The sequence below is a fragment of the Sminthopsis crassicaudata genome, chromosome 4 (genome assembly GCF_048593235.1).
Source record: "Sminthopsis crassicaudata isolate SCR6 chromosome 4, ASM4859323v1, whole genome shotgun sequence".
NCBI lineage: Eukaryota > Metazoa > Chordata > Mammalia > Dasyuromorphia > Dasyuridae > Sminthopsis > Sminthopsis crassicaudata.
Window position 1 is genome coordinate 206014847 of NC_133620.1, and position 14594 is coordinate 206029440.

At 32.6% G+C, this 14594-nt stretch overlaps 1 protein-coding gene across 3 annotated transcripts in view; it reads left to right on the top strand.

Moving 5' to 3' along the window:
* Positions 1-14594, top strand: part of ASCC3 (activating signal cointegrator 1 complex subunit 3) — a 325569-nt gene that overhangs the window by 1332 nt on the left and 309643 nt on the right. For all 3 annotated transcript variants that reach the window (XM_074310218.1, XM_074310220.1, XM_074310219.1), the window contains exon 2: positions 13144-13291. In XM_074310218.1, coding sequence (XP_074166319.1) covers positions 13202-13291 — 90 coding nt within the window. In that variant the 5' untranslated portion in view covers positions 13144-13201. The remainder of the gene's footprint in view (positions 1-13143; positions 13292-14594) is intronic.

Sequence of the window (14594 nt, forward strand, 5' to 3'; positions counted from 1 at the left end):
AATAATAGTATAATAAAGGACTGGACTTGAAATTGGATCTAGATTCAGTCTTCTCTTAGTAGCTCTATGATCATGAACAAGTCACTTTGTGGGAGCTTTGATTTCTTCCTCTATAAAGTAATAATAATACTAATACTATTACCTATAATACCTGGACATTGGTAGACTTCAGTGAGATTTTGTATTAAAGAAAACTTTATAAAACGATATAATAATTTTTTTTTAGGCCAGAGTTCTTAACATTTTTTCTCTGTCAAGAACTGCATTGTTAATCTGGTAAAGACTAAAGTCTCACAATAATGCTTTAAAATAATTGAATAAATTGAATAAATGATAAATAATAGGAAGAGATTAGTGAAAAAATATTTTTTCTCCATCCAAAACCATGGATCCCAGGTTAAAAAACTCCTATTCTAGACAAACTTTGGACCTACAATACCTATTGCTCCCACTTTTCCAAGTATTTCCTCTTCTTTCTGGAGTCTTAATTTCAATTTCAACTGTTTTTCTTTTTCTTTTTCCTTTTTTTTTTTTTTTTTTTTGAGGTTGAAAATCTGACTAAACTCATTGACTTAATAGTTGGCCAAAATATTTGTTCTTTCTGTAATATTAAATTGCCAGTGTGTATTCTTAACTGCTGTTAGATGAAGAAAACACTAAAATGTCTCATCTGGTCTTGTAACTAGTGATAAACATGGAAAAGATTTCCTGTATAATGTGGAATTTCAGCCAAATTTTGAAGAAAACTAGAAAAAGACAATACATGAATCCCAGGTGATAATATATTGATTTGAGTTGAGAATAAGAGTAAGTAGACCAAGATAGCTGGATTGTAGAGTATATGAAAGAATGGTGGGGAGAAAAGAAGGAATAGGCCACATTGTAAAGAGCTTTACTAAACAAATAGAGAAGTTGATATTTGATCCTGGCAGTAATGGGGAGCCACTGGGGTTTATTGAGTGCAGGATTACATAGTTATAATTGAGGAAATCATTTTGGTAAGGAATGGAAGATACACTGAAGTATGCAGGACCAAAAATGTTAGGTTCTTACTAAGTGCTAATGAGATAATGAGATATTAGGTTCTTACTAAGTGCTAAGTTGGTACTTAACAATTCTCTAGTTCCAGCCTTTAAGGAGAATTGAACTCCTGGGGAGGAGCTCACATGTTTAAGAGGAGTAAGTTCATTGGTTGAAGTATTTCTCCCACAAGCCCTTGAGTCATTCCACGCCCATTCTCTGGGAGGATAAAGAAGAAGTTAGAGTCTAGAAAGTCAGTTCTGGATTGGATCAAGGAGAAGACATACCGGTGGGTTCGCAAGTGAAGAGGACAGAGAAAAAGATTCACAGAGAAAAGAAACCTCCTCCCAGAGAAGGATTACAACTGAGAGACGATCAGAACTTTACACAAACAAGTATAATAGTTCTTCGCTTTTAGTTAGATAGGAAATTTCAAGTTGATTAAATTGTTTGCTGTATGTAGCATCATTTCCCCGTTGCATTTAAAGTGATTACTGCAGGGATTGCCATCAGGTAGTGTCTTTGAGGCTTTACTCATTATGGAATTGCTTCTTATCTTGGAAATTAATTTTTTGTGTTCATAAGCCCTTTCCACTTAGTTTCAGTTCTTATTTGCTTATTGAAAGTAACATATCTTGTTCATGAACTTAACATAAAATGAATGTCAATTAGTTGGGAATGTTAAGAAAAAATTGCATGGCATATTGCAGTCACTTAATAAAATGCTCATTGATTGCATAATGACAGAGATGTGTTAGCTATTTAAGAAAATATTTGAATTTTAAAGAAAGATGACTGACATTGCTGAACTATTTTAAATAGTTCAATAGTTAAATTTATGAGAATTTCTAATAAATAGAGCAGAAACAATTATGAGATGTATTGTTTGATCTCCTTGATATGTGTTCCTAATAGTATTTGCTATAGGTAGAGAGGGAACTATATGCATTGGTACTGCCAAGATAGTCATATGTTTATACTATACAAGCTGATAGTATATTTTAAGTTGTTTTTTAAGATCAACAGGATGTATACATGAAGCTCTAATTTTAATAAAGGCATCCATTTTTGAATTATGAGCACATGAAAAAAAAAAGTCAAGTTCTTTGCTTTTGGGATAGCTTTGCTGATATTTGTTAAATGAAATAACATAGGATCCTAGGCTTATAGACTTAGGTTTGGTCATCTAATGCAATTCGACCATATTACAGTTGAGGAAATTGTGAACCAAAATGAGTGACTTGGATACGGTAATACAGAGCTGGAAAGGATTTGAACCCAAATCTCTGACTCCAAATCTAGTCTTTCTAAATCTACCAAGCTGTTTTTACCATGTAGATTCTGACATTCCAAAGTTTATATGATTAAATTTATCTGAACATTTAGCTCTGTCACAGTTGAACAGAATAGTTTTAAAAATAAATTCTTATTCATATCTTTTGTTTACACATTACTTATATTTACTAGTATTTCCTTTATTCTCTTCCAAAAAAACCATCTCTTACATCAAATAAAAATGAAAAACAAATTCAATAAAAATAAGCATTTATTTTCTCTCTTTACTACTTTCTAAGCCCCCCAACTCCTAATTTGCTACCAAGGAGGGGAACACTTTTGACATATATGCATAGTCAAGCAAAACATAACCAAAAATGTGTTTTATTCTATATATTTAGTCAATCACATGTCAGGAAGCAGGTAGTATTTTTCATTATTGATCTTCTGAAATCATAGTTGACTTATGCCTTAGAGTTTCTAAGTTGTTCATTTTTACAATGCTGTTATAATGTAAATTGTTTTATTGGTTATGCTCTCTTCTCTGTGAATCAGTTTATCCAAGTTTCCCCAGGAATCAACCTTAATTGCTTATTTATGGGCATTATTAAGAGTGGATCAGAAGAAGATGTCTTTGGTCAAATTTGAGCATTCATGCCTAGTTTCTTGCACCCTTGTTGGGGAATAATTCTTCAGACACACTTTACACACAAGGGCAAATGGCACAGAAAGTACAGGAACAAAACAGCATTGAGATAGAAAAGCCAACTTCCGTGGGGACATTGATGGGATAGTAGAGTAAGGCAGGCAGTGTGGGGAAAAGAATGGGAAAGTGGCATGAGATAGTCCTTTACATAATCATGGAGTAGAATTGGGAACACTAGAGCAGCATGGATTTTTAGGAAATAGAAGTGTGCTTGAGGGGCAGGAGTTTAGGGTCTCATTTTTGTGAGGTTTTGATGGGGGATAGACTTATCAATGTTACTTTGTGTTTAGTTCATTAATAGAACCACATCAACTCAAAAAGTTATCAACATTTGGTGATCTACCACTCTTACTATGGGTGTGTAGAAGGTATCTGAGGCTTACTGACCATGTGACTTTTAGATGATTGGAGACAATTTGGTGGTGACTGTTATGATCTTTTTATCAATGGGATTCCCCTTTACAATTCCTGCTATTGTTACTTTATACTGGCTACTTATGAACTTATCTGTTGCTAACTAGAAGGCTAACTAGGTAATCAGGGGAACCAGAACAAGGTCCTTCCTTCCTTCCTTCCTTCCTTCCTTCCTTCCTTCCTTCCTTCCTTCCTTCCTTCCTTCCTTCCTTCCTTCCTTCCTTCCTTCCTTCCTTCCTTCCTTCCTTCCTTCCTTCCTTCCTTCCTTCCTTCCTTCCTTCCTTCCTTCCTTCCTTCCTTCCTTCCTTCCTTCCTTCCTTCCTTCCTTCCTTCCTTCCTTCCTTCCTTCCCTCCCTCCCTCCCTCCCTCCCTCCCTCCCTCCCTCCCTCCCTCCCTCCCTCCCTCCCTCCCTCCCTCCTTGTCTTCCTTCCTTCCTTCCTCCCTCCCTCCCTCCCTCCTTGTCTCCCTCCCTCCCTGTCTTCCTCCCTCCCTCCCTCCCTTCCTCCCTCCCTCTCTCCCTTCTTCCCTTCCTCCCTCCCTCCCTCCATTAAATTCATATATAATCACTTGTTCAGCCATTTGCCAATTGATAGGTATCCCTTTAGTTTCTATTTCTTTTCTAACACAGTGAAGTTTGTATAATTTATTTTGTGTGGGATCTTTTGCTTTTTCTTTGGTCTTGGAATATTGGTTTCATAGTGTTATCTCTGAGTAATGATAATAATTTAGCAAGTATTTAGTGCTTTAAGAATTGCCAAATGCTTTATGTGTGTTATCTCATTTAATTCTCACAATGACCCAGTGAGATGGATGCTATTATTATTATAATACCTATTTTACTGGTGGGAAAACTGAGGCACAAAAAGTTTAGTAAGTTACCTGTCGTTAAATAGTTAATAAGTATTAGAGAGACAGGATTTGAACTCATGTCTTCTTGACTCCAAGTCTAGTGCTATAATCCACTGTGCTATTTAGTTCCTTTCAGAGAGTCAATGTTGGTACATATGTACAGTTTAGCACCTTTTTTGGACACAATTCTAAATTGTTTTCCATAATGATTAGATCAATTTATTTTCACCAATAGTGCATTAATGTGCCTATATTTCCATAGATCCTCTAACTTTTGTCATTTCCTTTAAAAAAAAAAATCAATTTTGTCAATCTGGAAGGTATGAGTTGCAACCTCAGAATTGCTTCAATTTTGTTTTCTAATATTGTCTAATTTTAATGATTTCAACATTTTTATGTGGTTATAGATAATTATTTTCCTTTCCTTTTCCTATTCTTATCTTGACAGCTTATCATTTGTATGGCTCTTATAAATAAATTTGACTCAATTTCTAATGTATTGTAGAAATGAGGTCTTGCTATAAAGATGATTTTTTTCCCCATTTAATTGTTTTCCTCCTTCTAAAGCTTAGCTGTATTGGTTTTGTTATAAAAGAAAGACATTTCAATTTTATATAATCAAAATTGTTCATTTTATAATCTGGTATCTTATTTATCCCTTTTTTGGTCATGAATTCTTCCTTTGTCAGTCTGCTTCTCTGATTTGTTTATGATACGACCTTTTACATCTATGTCATTTAGAGGAAAAGGTATAATGGTAGTCATATGGGTATATGTTAAGAAGTGAGTGAAATAAAGCAAAGTAGGCAAATTAGAGGCAGATTATAATTGATCTTAAATTTCAGAGTAGGAAGTTTCTTTTATATATGCTATATATCGTCCCATAAAAGTAGAGTACAAATAAAGATGGTTTTATTCATTCATTCATTTACTTATTTTAGTTAAAGGAGTCATGTGGTCAGTCCTGTGTGTTGGGACAAGTATTTTGGCTGTTGCCTGCAGGATGAATTAGAGAGCAGAGAGATTAGAAGCAAGGAGATCATTCCAATAAATAGTATAGATAAAAGTGATAGGACTCAACTAAAGTAATGATAATAATGTGAACTAAGAAAAGATGAGTGAGGCAGACATTGGCCCTGTAATTGGAATTGTTTTGGATGTGTAGGTGAAAAGAGAATGGGAAGGGAAGAAAGGAGGAGTGATTCAGAAATGTAGACATAGAGAAATAGGAAAAATTGAACATCATATTAGTGGAAGAAATAATTGATTGGGAATAAAAACATGTCCTAGCTCTAGCAAATTATTTACCCTTTTGGGGACTTAGTTCTTCTGTAAATCTATGTCATTAAGGCATGTAGAGAGAAGGTAATTGAATTTGAGATACTGACAGGACATTAGGCCTTAGTAAGCACTTGTACTTAGTTAGCAGTTGGAAATGAATTGGATATTGAGAGAGAAATCAGGGTTAGATATGTAGATTTAGGAATTCTTGATCTAGAGTGATAATTGAAGACTTGGGAGTGAATGAGACTCTTAGAGAAGAGTATATAGTTATAGAGGATTAAAGACAGAACTTGGAGAACTTCCCTATATAGGTGGGAAGACTGAAATAAGGCAGCAGATAATGGAGTAGTTAGACAGAGAGAGGAATATCCGAAAAGCCAAGGGAAGAATTATCAAAAGTTTGGAAAGGATAACTAGAAATATCTGATGTGATAGAAAAGTTAATGAAGTAAAAAACCGGAAAAAAAGGCACTGTATTTTATAATTAAGATGATATGGGAGAGAACAATTTCAGTAGTGTGAATATATCAGACTACTAGGATTTTGAGGCTTGTTGGTTAGTGAGTCAATGAGTTTATAAGCTTCTAGAAATGTGGTAGTAAAGGGGATGAAAGAGAATACTTGCATGAGAGGTAGAAGTTCGGGAGAGAAATGAGATTTGTAAACAGAAGATTGGGAAAATTTGGTAATTAGAAAAAGGATTCATAAATAAGATCCTAGAGAGGATGGGGACAGGGGCAGACATGATCAAAAATACAGTGAAAGGGTTAGGTATGAAACTTAGAGGATGATCTCATTCTGGATATTTTTTCTCTGTGGAAACATTTTTCATAACCCTCCTCTATCCTGTTTCTCCATCTACTTGTCAGATTATTCCTTTTTATCATTTTTGCTGGACCTTCATCTATATCTTTCCCTGTAATTGTGATTGTATCTCACAACCGTGTCCTGGAAGTTCCTCTTTATACTTTCATTTTTGGTGACCCCATCAGCTTCCATGGATTCAGTTATAAAGCAGATGATACCTAGATTTTTTTATCCAACTAGTCTCTCTTCTCACTTCAAGTTCCATATAACCAATTGCCTGTTAGACATTTTGAATGGGAATGTCCTTTAGGAATCTCAAACTCCATATGTTCAAAATATAGAACTCATTATTTTTCTGAATAAATCTTCCCTGTATTCTAACTTTTCCATTTCATTTGAGAGTACTATCATACTACCAGCCACCCAGATTTGCAAGGAGTAATTCTGGACTTCACATTAACCCTCACCCCACAGTTCATTCACTTGCCAAATTTTATCATTTCTGTCTTCACATCATCATGCCAATCTTTCCTCCACTTGTAGGTTCAGCATTTGAATTCATTAGCTCTTGCCTTGACTATTTCAAGAGCCTATTAATTGGGCTCTTTACATAAAGTCACTTTTCTCCAAATTGTCTTCCATATAACTACCCAGTGATATTTCTAAATGTCTTCTCTTACTATGGAGCTCCTTTGCTAACTAAGCTCCATAGACTCCCTTTTATTTCTAGGAACAAATACAAATTGCTCTGTTCAGCATAAATATGCGGTAACCTAATCTAATCTGAAAGAGCCAGCATCAATCATCAAATGCCTGTCATGGCCCAGGTATTGTTGGTCAGTAGGGATACAAAGATAAAAATGAAAATAGTCCCTGCATCAAGGATCTTCATTATGTTGAAGAAAAATATCAGGGACACAGCAGTGTAAAATTTTGGGGAAAAGAGGAGGAACTAGCAGCTGGATGGGATCAGGAAAAATCTCATGTGGGGAAGTGACACTTTGGTTAAGATTTGAAAAAGTTAGCTATTAGGACATGAAAGTAATATTAACTCTCCCCCCCCCCCCCCCGACAAAAAGAAAGCATCAATAAAATCTTAGAAAAATAAAAAATGTCTAGTGTTAAAATGAAGAGCTATTCTTGGTAGAAAATTGAGTAAAAGAATTTAAAACATTTGAAGTTACAGACCATTATTTTTAAAATGACCAGTTAGAGCCTTTTTTTTTTTTTTTTTTTAAACATTTATGCATTAGGTCATGAGTTAATCCAGAGAACTTTGTGGCCCCTTTCCAACTTCTAGATTTTATTTTTGTGATTGCAAAGAAAGCAAAATTTTTAGCCTAACTTGAACATCATCCCCACCCCTCACTCTTCATTAAAGTGCTGGTAAAGTAATATAAGTTACATAATAATCTTATTGGGGGAAAACAAGATACACTTTTGGAAATTTTTATGCCCAATTATTTTCCACTTCAGTTCTGATATAGTTCACTTTTTAAAATGATAGTTTCATCCTAATTGGTATTTAATTTTGATATTTTTGGCTTCTGTTTTTTAAGAGATCTGTATGGTTTTTATTTTTGATTTCTTGAAATATGGTATCAAAACTTTTTTTGTCATGAATGAATGAATAAGTGAATGAAGCATCTCTTAAAACTTAATGTGTGTAAAGCACTTTGACAAATACTGAGGATATGAATAGTAAAGTAAGATAATCCCTATTCTCAAGGAGCTCTCATAATTACAACAAAATAATAATTTAGGAATTATAACAACCACATTTTAGATAAAAAGGTCCTATATTCCTTAGGGTATAACAGCAAAACAGTGGATAATACCTCTTTAATGTTATTTTTACTAAATGTAATTTTTACTAATCATTAGTTTCTGATGTTGAACCATTTAACAGTGCCAAGGATTTGGGTACCAAGAACTTTCCCTCCTGGGTCTTTAGTAGATGTAGCTGTAACATCTGCAAGAACAGTTACCAGGCTTTAGCTCCACAAGGATATTGTCCTAGAATGATGACTGTGCTCATTGTGCTGGAAGCATTACTATTCCAAAGACTCTTGATCCTAGATATGATTTTCAAGAAGTTCAGTAATTCTTAGATTGTCTCTCCTTGTTCTGTTTTGAGTTTTCTTTTTTTTTTTCCCCTTTTAATTTTTTTGTTGTTTCATTAAGTTTTTTCTTGTTTTTGGCTTATTTTTGCTTTCAGGACTTTTAATTCTTGAATGAGTTTTAAAAATTCTCTTTGTCATTCTTTTCTCTCTAATGATCTTATTTTATATATTTCATCTCCCCCTCTCTCCTCCCCCCAGGTCCTACTCTGGATTTCCTCTCCTTCTGCATTTTCTATTTAGGTTTTTTCTTTTCTTTTTTTCTTTTTTTTTTTTTTTCATTCAGTATAAGGTATTTTTTTCTCTTTACTACCAGTTTCAGAATTATACGGGAGCTTCTATATTTGTGTCAAACTTTTTTACTCTTGGCTAATATAGGCAGACCCTATTTATTTCTGAGTATGGTTACTAAGACCTCAGCTTCTACAGGAATTATCTGTGTTCTTTTGTTATTTCAGTCTCATGTTGCCTAGATTTTGGATTAGGAATGGGCTACATTGATGCTGTTTTGAACCTGTCTTTCTGTACACAGGGCTTCATAGCTTCCCTGTGTAAGGCTCTAAGCTTCCTTGTGCTGTGTGCTTCTCAGTCCGTTTCCTTCTGTGGGATTGGGCTGCCTTGGACTGTCTTCCACCTTTCTTGGTTTATCTCCATTAAGGACTTCTGCAATGTTCTGACAGTCATTTTTTATATTCCTTGGTTGGATTGAGGAGTTTATAAGTGATTCTTTTTTGGTTTTCTTTATCACTGTTCCTTTTGTCTCGTTTTTTAGAGCTTTTTTGGGATGTTTATTGGGGGCCTAGTTTAAGTCCTAAAGTGTAAGCATTTCCCTACACTCTCCTTAGTTATTTAAAAGCTATATTTAAATGAATTTTATAAAACTCCTTTTAAAAAACTTTTTTAAGGGTTATCTGTAATAGCCTTTGCATTAATTGTATACAAATACAAACTTTGAACATATTCACTTCAATCCTGGTGATACCTTTTGCTAAGCTAAGGAATTTAGTAAAACTTCTTTCAGATTAGAATACTGATTTTTTTCTAATTAGAAAGCTACATTCTAGGAAAAGATAACTTCCTCCCCCCCACCCCCCCCCTGAGGCTGGGGTTAAGTGACTTGCCCAGGGTCACACAGAAAGTGTTAAGTGTCTGAGATCAAATTTGAACTCAGGTCCTCCTGAATTCAGGGCTAGTGCTCTATCCACTCTGCCACCTAGCTTCCCCCTTGGAAAAGATAACTTGAGGGAAAAAAAGATATAATCCAAATTGTATTTGGATAAGATGCAATTCATATTATTTATTTTTACTTATTTCGATAATATTGTATGGAACCTTTTTAAATGTTCCTTATATTGTATAAAAGTAGAGGTATCTCTCATTAATATATGACCTTCTACTCTATTAAATTTCTTTCAGAAATTAGATGAGACTGTAAGGTTGTGTGTGTGTGTGTGTGTGTGTGTGTGTGTGTGTGTGTGTTAGGGTTTATCAAGTTTGTGGTTTAGCAGAATGAAATTTAATTAGTTCTAATTTGCCTCTTTTTTGAAGAAAGTAAGAGAATTAGGAGATTACCATTTGTAAAATGTGTTGAATTGATACAAGTAGAAATTGACAGAAGTCGTTTGAATACTTGAAATTGATAATTTGAATGCTTGTTTCTGGTCTTTTCTGCAAAGTCTATATAACAATGTTGATCATTGGTTTTGTTGACTATGCCTTTCCTTTATGAACTTGCCTGGGAATACTATTAATTTCATATAAACCATCTGATAATTTTGAATTTTCATCACCTTTGCTTTGGGAGCTGACCCTTACTAGCCACTTGATCATTGTTAATAATAAATTTGCAATTACATTAAATAGCTTTGATATTTTTATTGCAATTTTTTAAAGGCTATTGCTTGGAAGTATTTTGTAATGTAACAATATAAATCTTGGTTGTAGGTTGGTATATTGACTTCAAGATATTTTCTGTGATTTGCTTTGAATGGAACTTCCCTTTCTATTATTTCCTTTTGGATTTTATTGCTATCTAATGAAGAATGGAAGAAAAAAAGGAAGGACAGACTTATTATAGATACATTGTTAATTTTTGTAGGTTCAATTCTATCCAGATAATTTATGGAAACTATTTTGTCTTAATTAGTTTCTTACCTGAATTTCTGGGATTTTGAATATAACCATTATGTATGTCATATTTAAATGGAAATAGTTTTCTCCATTCTTTTCCTGATTGCCACTTCTAAAATTTCAGACAATTTCACATAAACTATACTTACACAGAAAGCTTCTATTGTTTCCCCATTACATACAGTGTTAGCTTTTGGTTTTATGGTTTTGCTTTTTTTGTTTTTGTTTTTGTTTTTGTTTTTGTTTTTCTAATCATTCTGAATATCTTTTCTATGCTTGTGCTTTGTAGAACTTTTTTTTTTAATAAAGGAGGTTGATATTTTGTTAGAGACTTGCTGCTTATGTTTTTTAATGTTATTAGTTGTCTTGTATATTTTGTCTAAATCATATATGTCAGGATGAAAAATTTTTTTGGATTATGTTGCTTTGTGTTTTATTTGTTAAGTTTATGTTTTAAGACTTTGAATCAATAGTATCAATTAGTGATATTGGAATATAGTTGTTTTTCTTCAAGTTAGCTTTCCCTGATTTAATCATTACAACTATTTGTTTCATGAAAATAGTATGATATATATATATATATATATATATATATATATATATATATATATATATATATATATATATATATATATATATATATATATATAATTTATTTATTTTTTTCCCTGTCATGTGTAATGTTGTTCTTAAAAAGTTTGATAGAGTTCATTTGTAAATTCATCTGGACCAGGGTAGTTAGTTCTTTTGCAACTAGTTCAGATTAATTTTTTAATTGGATTTGTTTGAAATTAAGATCTTTATTTCATTATTTTTTTTAGTATAATTTGTCAATTATCTCTATTTCAGTTTTTTCCATTTGGATTTCTTATAATTGTATAATAGGTACTATTTTTACTTATTGTGGTTTTACTGGTTCATTTTTTATTTGGTTTCTTTGCAGAGTTATTGAAATGAACTTAATTTTACAATTAGCGCAATTTACCTACAGATTCCCTGATCTGTAGGAAATACTCTTCTTTTCCTATATTTTTTTTGAGTCAAAGAAATAAGTACTTCTTAGAAGTTTTATAATATAGGAAACATGACTGGTAATATCTTCATTATTTAAAAATGCTGAAATCAAGGTAGTCTAATATTCCACATTTCAGTCAAAATATCTATACTATGTTAATCTTTTAGGTAAACAAGTTAGATTATACAGTGCCAGGATTGCTTTGGCTTAATAATTGATTAGATATGTGATTAGAAATAAGACAGTATATGTTGTAAAAACTAAGAGATCTTATTTATGTTTTTTAAAACTTTTGAGACATTTGCCAGAGAAGGAAAAATCCTTGAGAAACTATATGCCCTTTTTCAAAAGTATAAAATAATGGTATTTTAGTTGCATAGTAAGTGAATCCAAATAAAATATTACTTTATGCAAAACATCCTTGAGAAAAGCTTTGACACTTGAATTGTTGGTAGATTACAAAGAGATATTTAATAATGGAAATTTATTTATCTTCTGTTCTGTTTGGCATCTAAATTGTTGAATAATATATTGAACAAATTGTCTCTTTGAACTTCCATAAGATAATTGATTCATATAAATCGACTAGTTCTATTAATAAAACTTCAGAGAGAAAGTAAAAACTATTCAATTTTTATTGTCAGGAGGCCTTGTGATTATAGACTGTGGATTAAAAAAATATAAAATGTGAGAGGTTATGGTGGAGAGTATAGTATGATATAGATGAGTTATTTTACATCAGAATAACATCTTTCTAGGTAAACTCAGTTTAAGAATCTCAGTATTTTCAACTGATCACAGGAAAATGAATGAAAAATGTTTCAAACTATTTTGAATGCTTTATTTTTATTACTAGTGTATAAGCAATCATTTTTTTGTGGTTTTCAGAAAATAAGAAACATTACTTTTGAAAAAGTAAAATGCTAAAGTTTTCCTGGTGGGAAAGCACGATCTATAATATCTGCATGTTCTTAAATCCCACAAGGTTACCTAGAATTGCTGTAGATGTACCATTAGGAGCTCTAGAGATACTATATTATTTAGAAAGATGTCAGTGCATCTAAAAGTACAAAAGAATCTCTTTTTTGCCTAATACAACATACAGTTTTCATTATTCACTAACTTGCGTCCTTTGATGTAGAACCATTTAAAAGAGATGTAGTTGTAAAGGTAAGGAGGAAAGATAGTTAGCCTTGCGTGATTGCAAGCCTTTTGTTTAATTTAGCACCCTCTTCTCCCCACTTTACTGCAGTAGTGTTCTAACATTTCCTTATTCTGAGGGAATTCTAGTACAGATCCTTAAGGAATATTGAGAATTTGCCACAGTCATTTTTACTAATAATTTTATTATAACATGTGAAATATGTAAACAACACATATTTAAATAACTTTGTGTTGTAAAGATGGAAGGTGAGTCATTTAGAATTTGTAATAATTATTATTTCAACAATTGTTTTTCTTGTAGAGATGAATTTGACTTGCTAAAGAAAAAACAATCAAATAATTTTTTTTGTCTGTTTCAGGTTTTAGAAATTGAAATAAGATTTCATTTCTTCTTCTATGGATCACTAAGTGAATAATATGGACTTACCTCGTCTTACAGGAGCATTGCGCTCCTTTTCAAATGTCACCAAACAAGATGATTATAATGAAGAATCAGCTGACTTAATGGTAACAGTTTTTATGTGAAAGGTGCTATAAAACACTCAGATATCCACATAGATTCAAATATACACTTAATCTCATTTCTTTAAGATTGGATTGTTGTCTTAGATTTCAAAGAACACTCATGTAAAGATTTTTTCTAATAAGATCATCTGTAAGGTAATTTGTTAGCCAAATGGATCCAAGGTTAATGTTACTTAAGATAGTTCTTCATTTAGATCATCACTATACCTAGTCTGATTGAAGTAGAACATGATTTAAAATGCTTGATTGACAACGCAAACTCGAAAATAAAAATGCACATTGTAGTGCAATTTTATTTTTGAGTTTGTGTTGTTGTTCAGGTATTTTAAGTTATGTCTGACTCTTCATGACCCCATTTGGAATTTTCTTGACAAAGACACTAGAGTAGATTGTCATTTCCTTCTCCAGCTCATTTTATAAATGAGGAACTGAGGCAAATAAGGTTAAGTGTCTTGCCTAGGATAATATAGCCAAGAAGAGGCCTGATTAGAACCCATGAAGATGAGTCTTTCTCATTCCAATCCTACTGCTCTATCTATTGTAACATTTAGGTGCCTTGAATTTGTATACAGATTCCTCACATATTATATTCACATTAACAGTGGATCTATACCATGGTAGTAACAACTGGTTTTCTATTTTTTGGATGGGATAGCTAATTCTATGCTTGTTTTCCTCATGTTCTTCCTCCCGCCCCCTCATATCCCTCCTAATTTTCAGTTCTAAATTCTTTACCTCCCTTCAAACTTTCACCCATCCACTGAGAAGGCAAGAAATAACAATGTTCATATGTAAACATATTAAGCCATACAAAACTAACCGTATTTCCACATTCTATGATACAGGGGGGAAAATGACAAAAAAAGAAAATGAAAAAATATTCTTCAGTCTGGACTGAGTCCATCAATTCATTATCAGGAAGTGGAGAGCATTTTTCATTTTGAATCATTTAAGATTATTATGAATTATAGCATTGATCAGAGTTGCAAACTTTTTCACAGTTAATCATTATTTCAATATTGCTATTACTGTGTACATTTTTCTCCTAGTTTTGTTCACTTCACATCAGTTCATATATTCCCAGGTTTCTCTGAAACCATCACTTCATCATTTCTTACAACAGAATAGTATTATTACAATCATACACCATATCTTGTTCAGCCATTTCCTAATTTATAGGCATCCACACAATTTCCATTTTTTTTATCACCACAAAAAGAGATGCTATGAATATTTTTATCTATATTGATCCTTTACTTAAAAAAAAAAAAAAATCTTGAGCCCT